General features: G+C 39.7%; 1 protein-coding gene across 7 annotated transcripts in view; it reads right to left on the bottom strand.

Moving 5' to 3' along the window:
* Nucleotides 1–614: 614 nt before the first annotated feature.
* The window catches only part of LOC131048004 (BTB/POZ domain-containing protein At4g08455), an 86,070-nt gene continuing 64,059 nt past the window's right edge, over nucleotides 615–22,625 (bottom strand). For 5 of the 7 annotated variants that reach the window (XM_057981829.2, XM_057981828.2, XM_059213019.1 and 2 more), the window contains 2 exons: nucleotides 1,002–1,473; nucleotides 615–794 (listed from right to left, as the gene is read on the bottom strand). In XM_057981829.2, the coding sequence (XP_057837812.2) occupies nucleotides 721–794; nucleotides 1,002–1,473 (546 nt within the window). In that variant the 3' untranslated portion in view covers nucleotides 615–720. The remainder of the gene's footprint in view (nucleotides 795–1,001; nucleotides 1,474–22,625) is intronic. The other 2 variants (XM_059213020.1, XM_059213018.1) reach the window with 2 other exon arrangements.

Here is a 22,625-nt window from a genome sequence, read left to right as displayed (position 1 = left end):
TTCCTTGACTGGCCTAGATGACCTCTAAAAAAACTCTAACTCCAAACTCTCAAATAAATGGACTTATGAAATTGCAATGCTAAGACAAAACCCTAAAAAGCAAACTACTGGGGGTCCCCATTGCAGGCGATGTGTGAAAAGGTCACAACAGAACCCATAAGAAATCTTACAAACTTACAAAGAATGTACCTTAAATAGAAATGTAGCATTAAACAGCAACCAAATCCATCTTCTAGGCAATTACTTGAAATTGGATTTTAAATATAGTCGTGTTTATATCACGTTCACCATCTCCTTCAATGAGTGGCATAATTTAAACAAGTAAATCTGGACTATTAACCTCTAGGCTCTGATGCTTTAAACATTTGATTACACCGCCAATAGGGAATTTAAATAGAATTCAAAATAGGACATTTCAATCCAATCAAACTCCAATTATGCCCATTAGTGTAAAGTTGAAACATTACATAAATCCAGATGGGGTGTGTTATCTGAGTTACAGCCATCGTAAAGAAATGACCTTACATGGAAACATGATCAATCAATTCAAATCAAAAGCTTTTCAGTATAATGGGGTACCTAGACAAAGAACCAAATATTGAAACTTGCAAGCATGTCAGAAGAGAAATGCAACTCATAAATTTGCTCGGTTTAGTAATACTCAAGTTTGAATCTTGGATGCACAATTATGCATCAAAATCAGATATCCACGTGTGAAACTTACACCATGTGAAGCTTATAACTACAGCCCTGTAAATAGAGAACTTGGGAGGATTTCTTCACCTTAGATCCTCCTGCACAGGAAATTAGTCAAATTACAATAACATTTTGTTAAATGATTCAGACAATGATATTTATAAGGTACATTGACATAAATATACCAAAAAAAAAAAAGCACAAATTTCATTGCTTGGAAATACAATTGATAATTCCCAGGCTCTGAAGCTTTTAGACACAATTGAGTTAACAATAGTTTGCCACCAATATATTTAAAATCTCACTGATGCAGTTGTAGATTCCATTCCCTGCAGTCTTCACTTGTTCAGTTTGATGATATTTCTGATAATGTTTCTCGTAGATTTTAACAACCAGTTTTGGCTCCTTCTTAACCAAGAGATGATAGTCCTCTCTTGTTGTCAAAGCATCCATAATCTCAAAAATTGATGAAAGTGCAGCCTCGCGTAGATGCATCGCATCATGCTGATGGGCAAAGGCAAAGGTCATGATGGCATTGTCCTTGTTCACCTTGGACATCAGGAATTCCTCACATACAGTTTTCAGTTCATTCACCGTATATTTGTTTGCTAGCTTTAACAAGTCAAAGGCCATAGGTTCATCTAGAAAAGTCTCAGCTGTGTAGCATATAAAAGCATGAAGTGCTTCATAGCTGAAATCAGTAATCTTGATGGTGCCACTCCTGGTCTCCTCCATTTCATTATCCAGCATTGCCATAAAAACAGGTGACCTGCTGATCTAATCATTAGAATGAATTCAAAATCAGAGTCATTGAACACTTCAAACTATAGACACGAAAATATATAAATATTGTAAGCTAACATATCTATGACAACATTAATCACAGAAAACATCTAAATTATGCCAATAAGAGGACTAATTTAGTTTTAAAAAACATCAATATTCCCATAAAAATAGGCCCGAGGCCAGATGGTTCCCTACACGTAATAAGAGCTGGCTGGTTACAAGCTTAAATGTGCATATAGCCTTGGCACACTTACACTCTAGTTTATAGTGAGTTCAAACCTTTTCGTGCTCTGCAAAACTACCCCTACGCCATAATAAAATTGTTAGTAGGTAAGACATATCATTGTGAAAGTTTTCATGCAAATCGATGACATTGTGCCCATTTTAATTCTACTCAAAATCTATTATTCAAAGCAATCAATTTTGAAGTATACCCAGGAAGCCTTATAATATTAATAATTATAGTAGAAATTAAGGTGTCTGAAAAGAGCATAAATTTTATTGAACAGTTCATATCAGATCAAAATGATAGGAGGTTGCCTTTCTGTTTAATATATGGATGCTATTTAATTTTAGTATTTATGAAGCCAGTTTAATCTATGAATGTTTCACTAATTCATAGTGTCTTTAAAAGAGTCCAGAGGATGCCCGTTTCATCCAAGAGCATTCAATATTTATAGATTCGTTTAGGAATGCACTAACCTTTGCAAACAGTATATGGCAACAATACAAGAAGGGTGAGAAGGAGAATTGCTATATACAAGAAACAGGAAATGTGATACAATAAGAAACTGCTGGTAGTGGTCAAGTTTGTTGTAATAAATTTACAGTGTAACTAAACTTAATAATAAATATGTACCAAGACACTCGTTAAATAATTTTTCTTCATTAGTTTAATAAGAATGTTTGGCATCACCTAAATAGTCTGAAGATAATAATAATTGTACCCAAGAATCCAATACTACAAGAAAGATTGAATTCTACCTAATTTTTAGAATACAGACTCAAGATTGTGAGTTCTCTTATAATGCTTTAAAGCTGCTGTTATAATAAACTTTTGTTCATACTTTCTGAAGACTATGATACTTCTGATATGAAAACTGACTGGTGATTCACTGGGGTTAGGGGCTTGGCAAGCATGATCAATCTCAATGTAAGAAAATTCATCCTATCTAATCTGTACCTGCTGATTCAGTTTATCTCACAAAGAAAAAGAAATCTAAATTGTCTCATAAGAATCTATGAGCAATTTTTTCAAAGGTCTAGTTGAAAGGAGCATATCAAGTTTCAGTTATCCCAGTGCACTTAATATATATTTTCATAGAAAAACCTATTTCTATTCTTACAAGTCTTAATTAATGGTTAGACTGAGCCCAACAAAATCCTCCAAAAAACAAAAATACCCACATTCTAAACTCTTAAAAGAAAAAACCTAAAACAACATAAATGTACTGTTATCGGGAGATGCATTTCCAACCTCCTTGGGAAGACATGGTTCAGAGACGCCCCATTTTGTATGGGGCATCCCACCACCATCTCCTAATGTCTCCACGCATCTCCTATTAAAAGTGAAATATCTCCCACAAAGTACCACATAAAACCTAAATTAAAATGTGTGTACAAAGGAAAAAAATCAACAAGAAGAAAGAAAACACGCCACAAAAAAGGAAACTCAACACCAAAACGACAAAAAACACCGTAGGAAAGGAAACTCGAAACGACAGAGACTAAAAACGCCACAAGTAAATAGTCAACGTCAAACTCTTGTTTGTGCGGGCCAATATGAGCCATTAAAATGTGACCTATTTTTCATCTATCCTTATCCTCCCACATAAACTCATCCTTGTTTTCTAATAATTGTGAATGCCTATGTTGCCAGTTTGGCATTTGATCTTGGCTGCTATCTATGCCATATCAATGGATACTTTTTCTCTATGTATAAAAAGGGAAATAGCATAGAAACCCCTAAATTGCAAGCATTTGCAATAAAATTAGAAGCCTTATATAGAGTGTAATTAGAAGCCTTATATAGAGTGTACACTATCAAAAATAATAGATTGAAAAATCACAAAACAACAAAAAATCTAGGCAACTAAAACAATAGATTGACCAAAAAAAAATTAGCTTCCAGAAACTAAAAAGCTAATCCTTAAACAAAACAACAATTGACTTCTAAAATGGACTAATTTATAAAATATCTAAATCTTCCTAAAAATAGCTGCAACCACTTAAACTTTAATGAATTCAGTGAAAAAATCTTATATTAAGTGGGATATGCTGCTAATATTTTTTTGTTTTTTCATGCAGAATGTCAGGTGGGTGAAAACACAATTGTAACCATTGTGGAAGTATTGCAACCATGTTTTGGGGCAAAAGGGTACAGTTGGAACAGTGACGATCATGTGTAAGCGTTGCCAAACATCATGGCAAGGTACTAACGTAGGGATGAGGAATCATTTTCTTCACATACCTGGAAATGGTGTCAATCGTTGCCTAAATGAGGTACTGTAATATGATATTGTGAGCGATAAATAAAGTCCTAATGGGAAAGTTTCTAATTTGAGTTCCCATGCTTTAATGATAGGGGCATTTGTTGCAACTCAAAATCAAAATAGAGCGTCAAAGATGGATGTGTCTTCTATAGATGTACCAACAAAATATTCTTGCAACAGACCACACATGGGTGGCTCAAACCCCATTAGAAGATTATTTGATGTGCAAGATTATTTTATAGGCCTGCTTAGCATTCATCTCCTCCTTATTAGGCCGACCAGCTTTAAAGAATGCTAATTTTACTCATTAAACTTTTAATATGCCGTCTAACTAGGGAAGCCAACCTAAGTCTCCTCCCTGCTGAGAAAGTTTTAAACAAGGGCTTGCTCAATGCATTTCAAGAGTACACGTCCACAATATATGGAGTGGGTTTTCAGATCTTGTATACACAACAAGTCTGCCCTAGGTATTATCTTAACTGCTTGTCAAAAGGGGGGTATAAATGAAGGTGTAACAAAGCCCTCCCTCAACACAACTCAAATATCACAGTCAGACTTAATTATTTCTGCTCTGAGTTGATGGGAATTGACTCTGATTTTAGGATTTTCAAGTTTGAGCTCTCTTGCCTTGGGTCAGATCCTTGTGTTTGCAGGTCTGATTTAGGTTTATTCCCCATCCTTATAAGTGGATTTAAGTCTCAGGTATGATCTTTATGCCTCAGTCTGAGTTCCATGATCTTAAGTCTTATTCTTATGTTCATAGGTCTGTTTTTAGACCTGATTCTCTGCTTTTAGATCTGAACTATACCTCCCTTGAGCACATATGAGGCCTAACCCTTCACAGCGGGTTTGAGGGGCCTGCTTGCACTACTTAATGAGCACATTTGGAGGCTACACATGCACAATTGACTAGGGTGCGGTCTAGGGGTGGCAATATACAAGATCAAGTGTAGGGTGCATTTGACAAATCTGTGTGCACAAGGCTGCCTTTGAACAGGATAGGATGGGTGGGATTTAGGTATAGCTTTGCGCAGCCTCCTCAAGAGCACATCTGAAGGGTTTTCTTACACAAATCTATGGCTTGAGCACATAGTGTTGATGTGTGTTTTATGCACATAACATTCAGAATAAAATACCTAAGTACTTTACCCTCTCTTGAACAAAATCACCTTAGATGCTAAGGGTAAGATCAACTAAAATGATTCCAAGGTTTCTACAGTCAGGTCTTGATGAGTGGGTAACTCAATGGTTGATGTGAATTGCTGTTTTCACTTGGGGACTTACACAATTGTTCGAATTAACTTTGTTTATCATGAACATGGAATAGGTGTGCCGATAACTTAGGATTTGGCAATGTAGTTCTGGACTTAATTCTAACATGACTTTCTAAAAATGACAAAAGGGAATAGGGTTCAGGAAATCTATTCTAAGCCTAGGAATGTACGAAATGAAGAACAAATTTAGTGGAATCGAACTAGGCTAGGTCTCACCATCAAGTCGAATAGATTTTGACATGAGCTTAGTGCAATCATTTTAGGTATAGTTCATAGATTTTCAAATTATTACCATCAAACATTGAGACCATCCAAGTTGATGCATAACAATGGACATATAATAATCGAAATTAAGCTTGCATAAATTTCCAATTGACCATGCACGGCACACTTACAATCAGCAAGAGGCTAGTGGTATGGATTAAGGATTCCACACAAATATACTCAACAATTCTTTCATTCAATCTAACAAACATTGAAAGCAAATTCTAAATCTAAAATTTTAATCTAACTTGGAGGAATTGAGAACCTTGAATGCAAAACACTTGAAAAACAAAATCACCATCAAGTCGAACTATGATTTATATTCAAAAGTTGCAGCATATACCAACAATTCTACAAAATCTCTCTCTTACACATGAGAGGCAATGAGGTATATATAGAGTCTCATACAAAATGGATGGCCAAGATTAAAACTAAATCAAGGGCCAAGATCATGCCAACAAAACCCTAGAGTTGCCCTAATTAGATTTTACATCAAAAATGGTGCCACCAACATATAGCCCAATAGAAAGATACCTAGTCATCAAATAGAGAATCGTCTAGAAGATTCCTCCCTGCATCTCTCTCTCTCTCCTAGCATACTCCAAGAATCTAACCAATACAGAATCTAACTCCTCCATGGAAATGCTAGGTAAGGTATCCTGTTGTAAATCAATCACGTCCAATGCATCTGAGCAAGCATCCAAAGTGTTCTCCCGATCTGGCATAAGATTCTGCGAACCATGAACATGAATCAACAAAGAGACCAAATCATCAATCCGACTCTTCTTCAAAGAGTCCAACTAATTGAAATACATGAATTTCATTTTGTCTCTTAATTCTACTAAGTGTAACCCACTAGCTTCATTGACATCAACCCCCAATAATTCCTTAATTGAAGCAAGGATCTTCGACTAAATATCATGAATAGATCCTTCCATATTTGCACAACTCTTTTGTGCGCTCTCATAAGTGGATTTCTCCATGGCCAATGAACAATATCAGTCATGGAAATCGTATCTATCTCCATTGTGCACAACATTCTCCCTGATCAACATGGACATAGGAATCTTCTTCAAAGCTCTGAGGCGTGGAATGGTCTTTTCCTGAATAGGTCGGAATTCTTCCCAAACTCCTTCCAAATACAGTATCTTGAATATAAGCCCTATTGTCATGTCATAAGCATGGACAAAGAGAATGAGGAAATCAACCGCCTGTCTCTTTGTATCCTCAATCCATTTCTCCACTTCCAAGAGTGTACCTCTCGCCACCTCATAATGTGTATGTAGTCCACGATCAACTGCAATAGGGGAAATAAGGGTGGGATTCTCACGCCTTATCCCTGCAATATACTCTCTAAGTTTGATATTCTCTACTTCGTATTTCTCTCTTTTCTCTATCTCCCTATCCAATCTGGCACTGATTGCCTTGAAGGTATCACCAACCTCCTGAAATTCCTGCTCTTTTGTAGTACGGCCAAGGATAACTGAGGTAATTTGGAAATCCATGGGAGTAGCAATATCCGTCGTCACATTGCCAATAGGAATAGCCACCTGTGCAATCTGCATCCTTGTCTCATCTCTAGCTATGTGTGACAAAATCTCAGCTTTCCTAGGTTCTTTCTCCTTATTGCTCCTAGCTAAGTAGCCATCAATATCATCAATAGGTTGTGCCTCTACCATCTTCTTACTTTTCTCCATACTCCTCATCAGCCAATCAAGAATAGCGGCCATCTCCATACCATCATCGAGACATATCTCTCGATCAAACTCTCTCAATGTCGAGATAACATCATCATCATCATCAGGGTTATCCCTTGTCAAATCGTATACATTCTTTCCCAAACTAACCTCCAAAAGGACAGTAGGGAATCTCGGTTGATCATCATCCTCATTAGGTGGAGCAAATGCCGTTGTGGCATGTAAATCCTGAATATTCTCTAGTAATACAATTGTGTTTGAACATTGCTCAAACTCCCTGTTCTGTTCTAGCATTTCAACTTCCTTAATTGATGAAGCACTGAGAGGTGGTGAAGGAATCATAGGCGAAGAAATGATAGTCTTTTGTTTCTTTTTCTTGACCTCTTCAACCTTCTTCCCTCTAGCCTTGACTTCTCCTGGTGTGTTCTTGCTTCATTTGGGAGCTTGACTCTCCTCATCCGCATGAATCCTGATATCACTGATAGTCCTCTGATCATCCTCGGAAGTGGATTCTTCTTGTTTCATTTTTTCACAAGTGAAGGCAACACCCACATCAACTAACCTGTTCATCTGAATATCCACCCAAGCTCAGGAGAAACTCAAGACCTCTCTCATCAATATGTTCAAATTTATTTCTTCTGGTTCTGACAAATTAGGCAATAAAATCGCCTTCTTTATTTCATTCTCATATTGTGGATGCGTATGATCCTTATCATCTAACACCTGATCAAGAATGAGGAAAAGTCCACACTTCCTCATGAAATTCACTGACATTCTAGACCACATTATTCTCTTTACTGCCTACTCGTCCATCAGGTCGACCCAATAATCCTCTATCTACCTTGTGGATGAACCTATCTTCCCTGATCCTTCCAACCTTCTTATCTAGATCAAATCTTTCTCTTCTTTTGTATGTTGCAAACCGATAGAATGCAAGCTCGTCACTTGTTGTCCTAGCTACTAAGGTGGATTGGCAAACCTCCAATGTCTTCCCCATTGAAATAGGAAATGACATGCCCATTCTGTACTTTTCCTTCTGGGTAGAATCAAACTCTAGAAGTTGTCTCACCACTTCCAACAAGATCATTTCGTTAGAAGGATACCTAGGAAGCCTGTAAGGTTCGGATTGAAATTCATGAATCCTAAGGTATGTGAAAGTGGGAAACTGTATATACCACGATCCATATTTCTCTATTAGCTTTGTTGCCTCCTTGGACAACCTCCTATGGATTCCACTTTGCAACATTCGTGTTATGTACATTGTGAATACACCATTCACTCTCTTATAGTCTTCAATTCGATACATGTTCAGTTGTGGATAGCACTCATAACTCATGAATTGTCCTTGTCCATTCCCGACTTCACCTCTGCATATCAATCCCTTGTAGGTAACAAATCGTGCAAGTAGGTACACCAAATAGGAAGTCATGGCAAATGACCTGGATCACTCCACATTCCTCAGCTGAAAATCCAAATTGTCACTTATGATTTTCGACCAATCAATCAACGTTCCTTTCAGACAATCCTGGATAAAATAGAACATCCATCCATCGTATATTGCACCCTGCGGCATCCCCATCACTCGGTTAAGCAGGAATACTAAATCACCATATTCATCTTTGAAATCTGTGCACATAAGTGTCTTGGGAGCCTTGGAATGATGAGTCCTAGGATCAATCATCCAGTCCTTGTTTACTACAGTCTTGCACGCATCCATCTTCTTATATCTCTCTTCATATTCATCCTTAGTTATATCTTTCATGTATGCTCCACGTGGAATTCCAAACACCTTAGCAATTGCATCCTCAACAAGGTAGGCAATGATGGCACCCTTAGGAGTCTTGATCATTCGGGAGCAAGGATCATAACATCGTGCACACTCCAGGATAAGCTCACTGCACTATATGGATTGCGAGAATCCAACGGCCTAATAAATGCCACTCTTCATAATGTTCACATAAGCTGGGGAAGGAATCTAACTTCCAATTCTGAACATCCGTCATCGCATCTGGCTCATGTTCAAGAAATGCATGTTCGTTTTTGTAATCTCCTTCCATCTGGATGACATCTTGGATTCTGGATTAAATCTCGTCTCAACAATCCTCTGTTGTTCTCTCCTTTCCTTGAGTCTAGACTTCGACATCATACCTGTACGAAGCTAGAAGTAAGAACTTCGGAAAATATTCTTGACAAAAATTCTGATTTCCTAATGATTTAGACAAGTTTGGGTATGGAAATCAGGAAAATAATCCACATTCTCAATAGGTTTCAACAATTGAATGCAAAATGGGACAAGGTTAGGGTATAAAACCCTCATGAAATTCATTAAAATAATAATTTTCAGACCTAAGTCTAAAGACACCTCCTTTTACTTAGAAATTTTACTCAAATCAGAGTGCAAAGGAGTATACCGGATCAAACAATGACTACAGAAAGGTGTGAATGGTTGTGTTTTCACACAAAACTATGTCTGAAGACACCTTCCGAGGTCAACAATGGCTGCTAGCAAATCTGAAGACAACCTGCAATTTCACAAATTAATCTCTAAAAACATGTTGCAATCACCCAAATGTGCACAAACTTGATGAAAATCGATTTTCCAAGGCAAACATGAGAAAATCAGAGTCTGTATGTAGTGCTGGAAATAAAAACTTAGTCTGAAGATGCGTTATCGGGATGGTTGTCTGTCAGGATGGCACCTTTATCTTCCTCCCATCTCCCTTTCTTTCCTCGAGAAGAGCCAATGTTGTCTCGTAGCCACCCGGGTTGCCCCCGGGGGGTAGTGGGCTTGCTTTCATCAATGGCGAGGGTAGGAGAGGGTCAATCACTCTATTGTAGACGTATTAACGGTAGGATGGATGCAAGGTTGTTTCAATGCTGCTTCCAAACCATCCAACGGTTGGAAATAATTCCAACAACGCCGCCCGTTTAGCACCCTTAGGAATGAAGATAAACTCAGAAAATGGCCCCGGAATGAAGCAAAAATGCTTCCCAAATGAAATCGCCAAGTTAGGTAGGTGGCTGGAAATGATAGTTTTCTGAGGACTGCCCCCCTACAACGAATTTCAGACCTGCAACAATGACGTATAACTCTGAAAATTGACTGAAAACAACTCCAATCAGCCCTTTGGACAAATCGCCTGAGGTGGAATTTGGCTGGGAACAAAATGTATGTCTGAAAATCGATTTTCCAGCCAGCAATGGAGGTCATACAAGTCTGAAAAATGGTGCAAATCAGGTCTGAAAACAATTATCAGTAATCTCCCAGCAATGGCGCCACCACCCAAGAAGGAAAATCGCCAAAATTGGAGGTGAAAACCTCTCCAAACAAAAAAAAATCGCCCTCTCCAAAAATAGCACCAATTAGCTAAAAATTGCCAAGTCTGGAAAATCTGCAACAAATACTCTCCAGTGGCAGCCAAATAAAATCGCCCAGCTAGGAAATGGACGGAAAATGCATTAGGAAATCAATTTCAAGTCTCAATGGTGTCAACTTGACACTTTACCAAAATATCCAGCTGGAGGAAAATTGTCTGTCTGAAATACACTTGGCAAATATAATAATATAATAATGCTGGCCTCTCTCTTTTAAACTTGATTTTGCCTTTAACTTTCACCACACAAGCAATGTGGGATAAAACACTTGTACTTATATTTGCCTAGCAAAAGTTGATTTGCTTCTAGAAGGTGAAAATTATCAAATGCTTATTGCAAATCATTTATTAATTGTTTTTAGTTTTTAAATAATTATTGCACTTCGTAAAAACAATTAAATTTCGGGCCCATTCATTTAAAATATTTCAAAATTTGAATCAAAATGGCCACTTGGGGGAAAATCATTTTTTCTTGGGATAAAAATCCTATCAAAAATCCTCATCAACTTTGCACAATTGGGTCCAGGGGAAAATCGACCCCTGTCTAGACAACAATCCCGACACAAAAATCATCAAAACATCCCCAATGGAAATTCGCCTAGGGTCTAGAATGATTATCCACATTAAAATCTATGAAATCCTGTCACAAAAGTTCTGGTGGAAAATTGATTCATGTCAGGAATCATCCACAACTGCATCTGCACTCCCAGTGGAAAAACGTGAGCTGTTAGGAAAATCTCCAACACTTAGCCAAATTCTCAGTCATCTGGTGGAAAATCGCCCTTAATATGGATTTCGAATGGTGGAAAAATTGGGCATGTCTAGATTCCAGGGGAAATTCATGTCCAGTCTGGATTTTGAGTGGGGGAAAATCATGGGTAATCAAGAATATGAGGGGAAAAGCACCTCTAGTGTGGAGTTTTGACCTTTTAACCCTTAAAATATGGATTTTCATCCGGAATATAATGATTTTTCCACTCAAAACCACTAGGAAACTTCAAAACTCAATAAAACTCATCTGGACTTGGGCAAATTTACCAAAACTTCGAGCAAAACACTAGGAAACCTATCGGGATAAAGTGCAAAATCAACTTGAATAACTTCCTAGGAGCGAAAAAATAACTCCAAAAGGTCCTGAAACACCTTAGCACTTAAAAAATCACTGACGTAGACGTTCAAAAACACATTAACACTCCAAAAAGCTTACACTTAGACAAAATTAGGATCATTTAAAATCTCAACTTTACGTGCTTGATCCTATCACTTCAAAAACCCTAAATGACAATTAGACATGATAAAAAATCTAAGACTCAGACACAGGAAATAAAAATTGCCCACTATGCTGCCAAAACCCTAAACTAAACAACGCGAGAAGCAGGAAAGAGGGGGTCCCCGTTTGCAATGGGGCGATGTGTGAAAAGGTCACAACATAGTCTGAGTTCCATGATCTTAAGTCTTATTCTTATGTTCATAGGTTTGTTTTTAGACCTTATTCTCTGCTTTTAGATCTGAACTATACCTCCCTTTAGCACATGAGGCCTAACCCTTCACAGCGGATTTGAGGGGCCTGCTTGCACTACTTAATGAGTGCATTTGGAGGCTACACATGCACAATTGACTAGGTTGCAGTCTAGGGGTGACAATATACAAGATCAAGTGTAGGGTGCATTTGACAAATCTGCTTGCACAAGGCTGCCTTTGAATAGGATTTATGCCCTCTACTACACAAAAGGATGGGAGGGATTTAGGTATAGCTTTGTGCAACCTCCTCAAGAGCGCATCTGAAGGGTTTTCTTACACAGATCTATGGCTTGAGCGCATAGTGTTGATGTGTGTTTTATGCACATAACATTAAGAATAAAATACCAAAGTACTTTACCCTCTCTTGAACAAAATCACCTTAGATGCTAAGTATAAGATCAACTAAAAGGATTCCAAGGTTTCTACAATCAGGTCTTGATGAGTGGGTAACTCAATGGTCGATGTGAATTGTTGTTTTCACTTGGGGACTTACACAATTGTTCGATTAACTTTGTTTATCATGAACATGGAATAGGTGTTATGATAACTTAGGATTTGGCAATGTAGTTCTGGACTTAATTCTAACAGGACTTTCTAAAAAATGACAAAAGGGAATAGGGTTCAAGAAATCTATTCTAAGCCTAGGAATGTAGGAAATGTTGAACAAATTTAGTGGAATCGAACTAAGCTGCCTTTGAATAGGATTTATGCCCTCTACTGCACAAAAGGATGGGTGGGATTTAGGTATAGCTTTGCGCAACCTCCTCAAGAACGCATCTAAAGGGTTTTCTTACATAGATCAACGGCTTGAGCGCATAGGAGGGGTTCCTTTGCACAAGAGGGGCGGCATTGAGGAGTTGGAGTGCTCAAGGTTACTTGTTTGTGTGCACAAAATGCATCTTGAAAGAACACACATAAGGTAGTGGTCTACACAAATTGTAGGGAGTGGGTTTGAATAGCTGGCATGTACAAACCAAATAGAGCGCAAATGAAGGGATAAAATGCACAAAAGGTGGATTGAAGTCCATTGAAGTCAACACTTAGTCACTTCACAGCTTGGTCATGAGGTTAGGTTTGACATTAGTGCACAATTTACCCCCCCTAAACCTTGCACAAAATGGTACATGCCAGGAGGGGGTTGACCCCATACTTAGACAAATTTTCATTATTTTCCCATCCTAGGTCTTACATAATGTGATCTTGATATTCATAACCTTAGGTGTCGTGCTTGCAATTCTGCAAGCAACTGACCACTCCTTTCCCTTCAACCCGCTCCTTATGACATCCAGCACGTTAACACTATTGACAACATTTGCAGCTAAGCAACTTTGCAACATGACAACATCAACAACTTAGCAACTTAGCAACATTCGTCAATCCTGACTTTCACACAACATACCTTCTCTCACTAGCAAAGGCTAACAATTACGACCATCGCCAAGCTTGAAGACAACTAAAACTAAGACACTAAGTAAAAGCGAAAAAGTGGGGTCCTCATTTGCAATGGGGCATGTATGTTTGCAATTGCAACATAACAATACCCATAAATTATAGCAATATTCCTCGAGATTTAACCATTTGATCCATGCATTTTGTTGTCTACTACGTAATTTCTTAGATATCCCTCCAATGATTTATTGGAAATTTGTGGATGGTAGCTTGAACTTGGGGTGAGTTCAATCCCCGTTAGTCTGAAAAGCTCTTTGCCAAAACAAACTAAGGAATCTGCTATGCTGGTCGCTGCAATATTTTTGGGTAATCCATGTAATTTGAAAATTTCTTTAAAAAAAGACATCAGCCACTTGAGGAGCTCTATACAAAGTGGACATCGCAAGGAAATGTGCATACTTAGTTAAACAGTCAACCACACGTCTATTCAATCATTTCCTTGTACCTTTAAGAATCTTGTAATAGAGTCCACTAAATTTTTTCCCATTTATAATTAGATATGGGTAGGGTTGAAGTAATCATACAAGAAATGTAATTTCCTTTGACACACCATGCACTCTCTAATGAATTTTAGGACATCTCCCTTGAGGTCTTTCAATGAGAATCTCTCTCTTATTTGTTTGTAGATTTTGTAATATCATTGATTTCCTGCCAATGGATTGTAATGATAGACCTTCATAATTTTCCCCATCATCTTTGATCCCGAAGTGATATATATTCTATTCTTGTAGAGGATGAGTTCATCTAATACTTGGTACCTTTCTTGTAGCTTTCCTTCTAATATATCATTTGAGAGTGTGTCCTTGGCATATTCTGCAATTATTGAATTTTTCCATGGATGAAGACATCTATCATGGAGCATAGATGGGGTCTTCATGATAAGGCATCAGCTACAACATTATTCTTCCCTTTCATGTACTCGATGTTAAATTCATAGGCTTGTAATTTGCTCACCCGTTTTTGTTGTATGTTATTTAAATCTTTTTGGCTTAAAAAAAATCTCCAGCTATTATGATCAGTTTTTACAATGAACCTCCCACAGACTTGGTATTGTCTAAATTTTTCTAGGGCTTGCATGATTGCTAGCATTTCTTTATCTTATATGGAATAGTTACTTTTGGTTTCTTTCAGTTTTTGCTTTCAAGACTATAGGATATTTATTTTGCACTAGTACTACTTAAACACCTTCTTCTAAAGCATCACATTCTAACTCAAACGGTAATGAGAAGTTGGAGATGGCCAAACTGAGCAAGATCTCACTATTTCCTTAAGCTTTTCAAAGGCTCGCTGGGCCTTTGTACTCCATGAGAATGCACCTTTCTTGGTCAAGTCTATGAGAGGCGCTGTAAACTTTGGGCTGCTTTTATCCAATCTCCTGTAGTAGCTGCAAAGTCCCAAAAACTGTCTTTACATGTGTTAAAGTTCTTGGCTTTGGCCAATCCCTTATAGCTCTAATCTTTTTGTGATCAACATTGACTCCTTGGGTACTAATTTTGTGTCCTATGTATAAAATTCCTCTAATCCAAATTAACATTTGGACAATTTGGCAAATAATGATCGCTGTTCAAGTATTCCCAGCATTTCATCTAGATGTCTTAGTTGTTCTTCCCAAGTTTTGGTATAAATAAGAATGTTGACAAAGAAAACCAAGAGGAACTTTTTTAGTTTTTTTGCCAAATAGGTGATTCATGCAAGATTGAAAGGTTGCAGGGGCATTGGTTAGTTCGACAGGTAAGACAAGGGACTCAAAGTGCCCAAAAGGACACCTAAAAGTTGTTTTGTGTGCACCCTTCATCCTTTTATTTGGTGTTGTTGTGACGTTTTCACACATCGCCCCATTGCAAATGGGGATCCACGCTTTTTGCTTTCTAGTTTAGTAGTTTTGCTTTGTTTAGTTGGCTTGGCAGTAATTTAGAAGTTTCTAGCCTTAGAGTGAGAAGGTTTCATCTTGATAAGTCGAGGAGTGAGTCCAAGGATTAAGTGGTAAAATCAAATCTTGTGTAGAGGTGAAAATTCAAGATTGCTTGGAATTGCAAGCTTCAATTGAATTGCATTTTTGGCAAAAATTGCTTTCAAATGTTGTCAAAATGTAAAAAGTGTAAAAGTTATCAACAATAAAATTGTCAAGGAGCGAGAAAAACTTGCAAAAGTTGTTAATGAAAGATTGAGATGAAGGCTTAAGTGAAGAGGTATGATAGTTTATTGGTGCACAAGGTGAATTTCCGCCATGTATAAGCCCTTTAATGTGTGAACAATGTGAATTTCCGCCTTGTATGGGGTAATCCATGCGTGACTAAGGTGAATTTCTGCCATTGAGGTATGATTTTTATGTGTGATGAGGTTGAATTCCTGCCTTGTATGGGGTAATCTATGCATGAGTGATGACTATTATCTATTTTTCGCTCCTGGCTGAAAAATAGGTTAAGAAATGCTAGCATGAACAAAAGAAAGCTAGTGTATACTAATTCTCTATTTTTTGTGTTTCCAACTGTACTAAGGAATGATTTAAAGATGATATTTTTAAGTACTTCTAGTCTGTAACAACAAAAGAGAAAAACATCTCATTCAAAAGGAGAAGTATTTTATTTATATTCAAACATGCGTCCCACACAAAGAGCCGTGAGACTAGCTACGTGCATCCAGTGCAGAAAGGAAATATACATATATGTATGCACAAGTACAAAGGAAAAAATGAGGAAAGTGTTGACGTGTCTGAAATCGCATTGCTGCAAACTCCATACGACCAACGCAGAATAGAATAGCCGACTGATTATCCTACTCTCTCTTGAGATAAGGAAGTCTCTAATGCTGTTTTCTAAGTTTGATCAAAGGAGACTACCTCAAGGTTTCTTTTGTCAGGTCTTGACTGCGGGATCTCTCAGTGGCTTGATGTGTTTATGCTGGAAACACAAGGGGACTTACGTTTGATTGGCAATTCCATGTATAAATTCCCGGGGACCTTTTACGGTTTTCTTTCAGGTGACGGTTAATTTTAAGCTGATTTAGCAGGACTGCAGATTTCTAAAAAAAAGGATAAAATTGGGAGGAAAGGAAGGAAGGATAGGGAGAGAGAGAACTGTAAATTCTAACTAGGACAGCAGATTCAGTCAAGCAGACAGACACCTCCAGGAAACTGAATTAAGCATCATCAGTCATTCAGACACAATGTTTGCATAAACTTAGTGCAATCTTCAAAGGAGAAACCAGATTTTCATATTACCAAATATGATATTAGAACTTCTACATTCATGATATACATATATTTGATAATCGAACTGAATCATAAAATAGCCCAGATTAACCATGCGGAAAGGGAAAAAGCAATCAGCTATCCTCTAATGGTATGGACTGTGGAGGTTCTATCAGATGCTTGGTAAAAACTGCTGTGCAAAATAAACAGACATAATTAAAAGCTTTCTAAATTAAATGAAGAAGGAGACCATGCACTCACAAGGAAACTTGAAAGTAATTTTAATCCATTGTATTAATTCCTGCAAAATTCCTTCAGAGCTTTCGCAACAATCCAAGAACTTCTTTTTAAATGAGGGAAAACCAGTCCCCTTAAATAGGTTTCCAAAAATGGATGAATGGCCAAGATCTAATCTAGACAAGTGGCCCAGATTCATCCTTACAAAAAGAGGGACCCACTCCCATAAATGGGGGGTAAATATCAACAACCACCCCAAAGGGAGCAATAACTACCAAAAAAGGATAATTACAACAATTGGAATAATCCAAAAAAAGGTGTACAAAAAACTTTACAATATGTTAACCAGAAGTCAACTGTCACCTTTTTGGGACAAAAGTGCACTTTTAAGACTTGGAGGGAAAAAGGCATTTTTGAGAAACTACTTTCTCTATTTTGGTTTCACATTCTTTCTGTAGAAACTGGTCTTCGCCATGCAGGTATTCTCGCCATAAATCACGACCTGCTGCTCGTTCCTTGCGGACATATTCCTGAAACTTGATACATAATTGGAAGAGGGGACTGAAAGGTGGCATGGGAGGGTGGCGAATTTTGTACTGCATGCCTTCGAGATACTGGTCCACGTGCCTTAAACCGTCCTTCCAGCTGGAGCGATTACGCTCGAAGCACAATATGTCTGAATGGAACTGACCAGCAAAACTCAAGTCTTCAATGGAATAAGAAACCTTATCTGCTCCCAACCTTTCCTCCCAATCCGGCCGGATTACACTGTCGGATAGGTCATTTATCCACCCCGAAACCATTGATCGGAGGATGGTCTTTCCTAGTTCTTGCATGTTCCCCAGAATTGCCTCACATGCGTCATTTTCTTTGTCAATAATTTCCTGGGCGTCGTTCTTCATGGTGACGGTCCAGTACCATTCCTTGAGAACACTGATGCCATGGGGATCTAGGATGTTAGGCAGTGTGGGAATCTGTGTATGTGTCCAGAAAAGAGCTCTTATGAGGGGAAGGGTAGAGGCCGCTACTTCATGCATGTGAAGGGATTCCCTCTTTACCTCCAACAGCCTGACTAGAGTGAGCTCTCGATGGAGAGCCATTTCCTTTACTTCTCTGAGGATCTATTCTCCCTTTTTCTTGATGTCCTGCACCCATTCCTTGACGGCCTTTGCGGTATCCCGAATTCCTTCAAATTCAGTTGTGGTCCTTTGCGCCAATGCTATTGGGGGAATATGGGATTCAGAGGGGTTGTGTAATGGCTGTAGGAGCTTATCGATGTATCCCTCGGCTTGTTCAGCACGGGCCCGATACATATCCTTTTCGGCAGTGATTTCCTCGAGCTGTCTGAGTATGTTCTGCACTGAGTCCTTAAATTCCTCCTTTTCTTGCTCTTTTGTAGCTCGTCCGATGGGGACAGTCGTAATGCTATAATCTGCCAGTGTTATCTGATCTGCTGGCTTGTTCACGGGCGGGGTGGCAATATGAAGAGTGCGGTTCCTTTGCTCATCCCTGGTTATCTTAGAGTATGTTCTTGGTTTCTTCTTCCCTTTAGCTTTTGCTTGATCCATTCATGAGAAGATGTCCTCCAGATCGATGGGTGCCTTGGTGGCGGCCCTGCGCTGAGCTCTGGCAATCAGCCACTCTTGAGGCACCGTCTGGGTTGAGGATAGGGTTAAGTTAGCACCTTGTTCTCCCATGCTCTCAACCGGCTGATCACAAATTAGCAACTGTCCCGCCATCGGAGGGGTGAAAGAAGGAGGAAGCTCCTTGTTTGCATCTGAGTTCTCCCCTATTTCACTGAACAATTGTCTGACATCTTCCTGTGATGGTGGCTCCTTGGTTCCCTCGAGCTCATAAATCTCGTCTGTTCTTTGTTCCCCTTCGACAGTCGAGTCGTCCTTGGCTGCATGGAGGAGTAGCAATTCGTGACGGCTCTGCTGGGTAAGTTCATGCACTTCGATCTCCTGGGTGGATGGAATTTCTCCTTCCTTTATTTGGTCACCCGGCTTGGTCGAATTGGGGCCCTTTTGCTCGGTGTCCGGCATATCTGGAGCAGGAGGATCATTGGCTTGGAATGCCTCTATGTCGCTCTGGGAAGGCGGGGGAGGTATGCAATCCAAATCTATGGCGTCGTCGAACGAACTGGGGTCCTTTGAAGATGAAGTGGTCTCTGGCCTCCTTATGGGAATCTTCTCCCTTCTTGTTCTTTTGGACGTCCGAGTCCCTCTGCAAGCCTTAGCTTTCTTCCTTTTCTCTGGTTTTTCAGCTGATGTCCTTTCGCCTTCGGAAGACTGAGAGTCGAAACTGCCCATCAGATGGTAAGTAAACTGGACCCCCTCATGGACTAGCCTCTCGATCTGGTGATGTAACCACTGATCTGTGTATCTTGCCGGGGCTGCCATGACTGCTTCGAAATCTGTAATTGGGTCTTGAGACCAATCAACGCCTGGCAAGAGGTGCCTCACTGCCTCGAATTCTCGGACTTGGAGGCAGTTCCCCGAGTCTGTGAGCTGATCCGGGACCTGACGGTACTCAAAGAGTCGCATTTGCTGCACACTCAATCTAGAATATTCCCGTCGCCTGACCTCGTAGTCATCGGAGCAATTTTTCCAATAATCTTCAATTGACTCCTTTGCTCTATAGCGCCTACCGTAAGCTCTCTTCGCCAAATTGTCATGATCAAAACATTTCCTTGGGAAATGTTCCTATAGGCCGTAAGAGGCTAGCTCTGCAAGGGACTCCTCTACTAGGGTGGGGGTTCTCAATTGGACATCATGGCTGCTTATGATCATTGGAAATGCAAATCCAGCCTGCTTGCTCTCTCGTAGTAATATGCCGGCAGGGCGTGATTGTCTTGCCACCTCTATGAGGACTACTTTATCGGTTGGGTACTGCGGAAGTCGAAGGGGGGCACCTTCGAAGCCAGCTATTCGGATGTAGGAGAACCTTGGGAACTGAATGAACCAGGCCCCATACCTCTGCACTAAAGTGGTAGCTTGCTCTGAGAGCCTTACGTGTAACCCTCCCTGCATTAGCCTGACTAGGCGCATTGTGAAGGCGTCGTTGACGCGTTCGTACTGTCCAACCGCGTAAGCTGGGCTGCTCTTTTCCCTTTGAGCTATATCTTGATAATGCAGCTGCGGGTAGCAATCATAAACCTTTATCTGACCAGGCCCATTCCCGATCTCACCTTTCATTATTAACCCTGGCAGTGGCTGGTTCTTTGCGAACATATAGACCAAATAGGAGGTCATGGTGAAGTACTTCTTTGTCTCGAGCTCAATCAGCTGAGCGTGGATGTTATCACTTATGATCTGGGCCCAATCAAACTTAGACTTTCCGGCAAAGACCTGCTCTGTAAAATAGAACATCCACTCTTCAAAGTAGCTGGACTTAGGAAGTCCCATGACTCGGCTGAGTAAGGTGACCATGTCCCCATGTTCATTATGAAAGTCACTCCTGGGGGTCTTTTTCACAATCCTGGTGCTTGAAGGCCTTTTCTCCTTGAACCATTCTTTCTTAATCAATGCCCTACATCGGGCCGGGTTCATATCATATGCCCCTTGCGCCTCGTCCATTGTTGTAGCTATGGGATTATTTGGAAAGGGGATATCAAATGCATCACCAATAGCCTCAGGGGAGAAGTCGGCGATAGTCATATTTTCCAGAAGCACTAATCTAGACTTTGGTTCGTAATGCCGAGCAGCTTCCACTACTAATTCATAGTTCTGGATTGCTGGAGGAAAACCTGCTGCTTGGGCGATGCCACTTTCCACCATTTGCCTAGGCCTGCCATATGCGTTGGGTGAGAAGACCCGATCCCTGAAGTCCTGAATATCAATGTGGCCAAGATCGGTGTCACCAATGTTGTCCCAGACGCTCTGGACCTTCGACTCTCTTAATCCTCCCCTCTGATATTGATACTTCATTCTTTCACCTTTCCGCAAGATGTCTGATTTGGATGCTTGTGAGGTTTCGGCTGCAGCGGGTGTTTTTGATGATTCTGCCGCCGACTTAGGCATTTATCCTGCACAGCCGGACACGGATTACAAGGTGATACAAGAACGATAATGTTTCAACAGACCGAGATTAGCTTAAATATCATTTTGGCTAACAACTTGATTAACTTTAACAGCATCATATTCCTAAAGATTTATGACTATCATCACTTTCGAATTTGGAATTAATTTTGAACAGAGGCAAAACATGAGAAATTTGAATTTGAAAAGAGATGCAGTTTCTGGCTAAACCTCGGGAATGAATCCTAAATTTCGGATGTTCGAATAACATTTTATAAAAAGGAGATGCGGACTCCAAGCATGTCAAATTTTGCGCATTTGCCTATTTGATTTACACATTTCAAATGACCATACGCGGTAAAGCGTACTTACCTGATGGGAGCGAATGACGAGAGATTGCCGGACCTCGTCGCGCGAAGCGAACGGATGATCCTGCAAAATTTGAATCCCAACGGTTATCCTTCCTATTTAAATTTTCGCGGTTTGGAGGATGAAAGAGGATTTATCAATTTCACATGGTTCTATGCCTAGCAATCTGAATTTTAAATGGTTGACGGGAGGGTAATGCGGCGTCTTACCTCCTTGTTCTCCGGATTTGAGAGCTCTTTCAAATTTTGAATTGCATTCTTTCTAACTTTGGATTTTGACAAATTTGGAGGCTTTGGATTTAACCTGGCCTCGCGATACAACCTTCGGCTCCGTGGTTTAAAACTGCGTTTTGTGCTGAAGGCTGGGTTTTGCGTTAAAACTGTGCCTTCGTTGAAGCTTTGGCTCTTGCGTTAAAACTGTGCCTTCGTTGAAGCTTTGGCTCTTGCGTTAAAACCTTCCGGCTTCGGATTTAACCTCGGCTCCCAAGTTGGAAATAAGCTCTACGATATAACTTTTATCTTTGTTTTTAAAACTTCGGACCTCAAGTTGGAAATAATGATCGCCTTGCGGACTTCGGACCTTCGCCTCCGCGTTCTTCCTTTGCTCTCCGCGTTTTAGAACTTCGGACCTAAAGTCCGAAAAGATGAGCGCCTTTGGTTGTGTTTTAACTTGCCTTCGCCAAAGTTTATGTTTTAACTTGCCAAAGTTCGGACCGAAAGTCCGAAAAGGAGATACATTAGGTTTTTAAACTCGACTTTGGACAAGTTCGGACCTAAAGTCCGAAAATGATCGCGTTATATTTAAACTTTCACTTTGGACGAAGTTCGGACGTAGGGTCCGAAAATGATCGCGTAATGTTTTTGTTTTAACTTGACTTTCACCAAGTTCGGACCTAGAGTCCGAAAAGGAGCGCATTCGGTTTTTGTTTTAACTTGACTTTCGCCAAGTTCGGACCTAGAGTCCGAAAAGGAGCGCATAATGTTTTTGTTTTAACTTGACTTTCGCCAAGTTCGGACCTAGAGTCCGAAAAGGAGCGCATTCGGTTTTTGTTTTAACTTGACTTTCGCCAAGTTCGAACCTAGAGTCCGAAAAGGAGCGCATAATGTTTTTGTTTTAACTTGACTTTCGCCAAGTTCGGACCTAGGGTCCGAAAGTGGGCGCATTAGGATTTTTAAACTTGAACTTCGGACAAGTTCGGACCTAAAGTCCGAAAAGTGAGACTCCCTTATGTTTTAAACTTTGAACTTTCGCAAAAGT

This window comes from Cryptomeria japonica, chromosome 10 (assembly GCF_030272615.1).
Source record: "Cryptomeria japonica chromosome 10, Sugi_1.0, whole genome shotgun sequence".
In the NCBI taxonomy this organism is placed as follows: Eukaryota; Viridiplantae; Streptophyta; class Pinopsida; order Cupressales; family Cupressaceae; genus Cryptomeria; species Cryptomeria japonica.
This window is presented reverse-complemented; position numbering and strand designations above follow the sequence as displayed.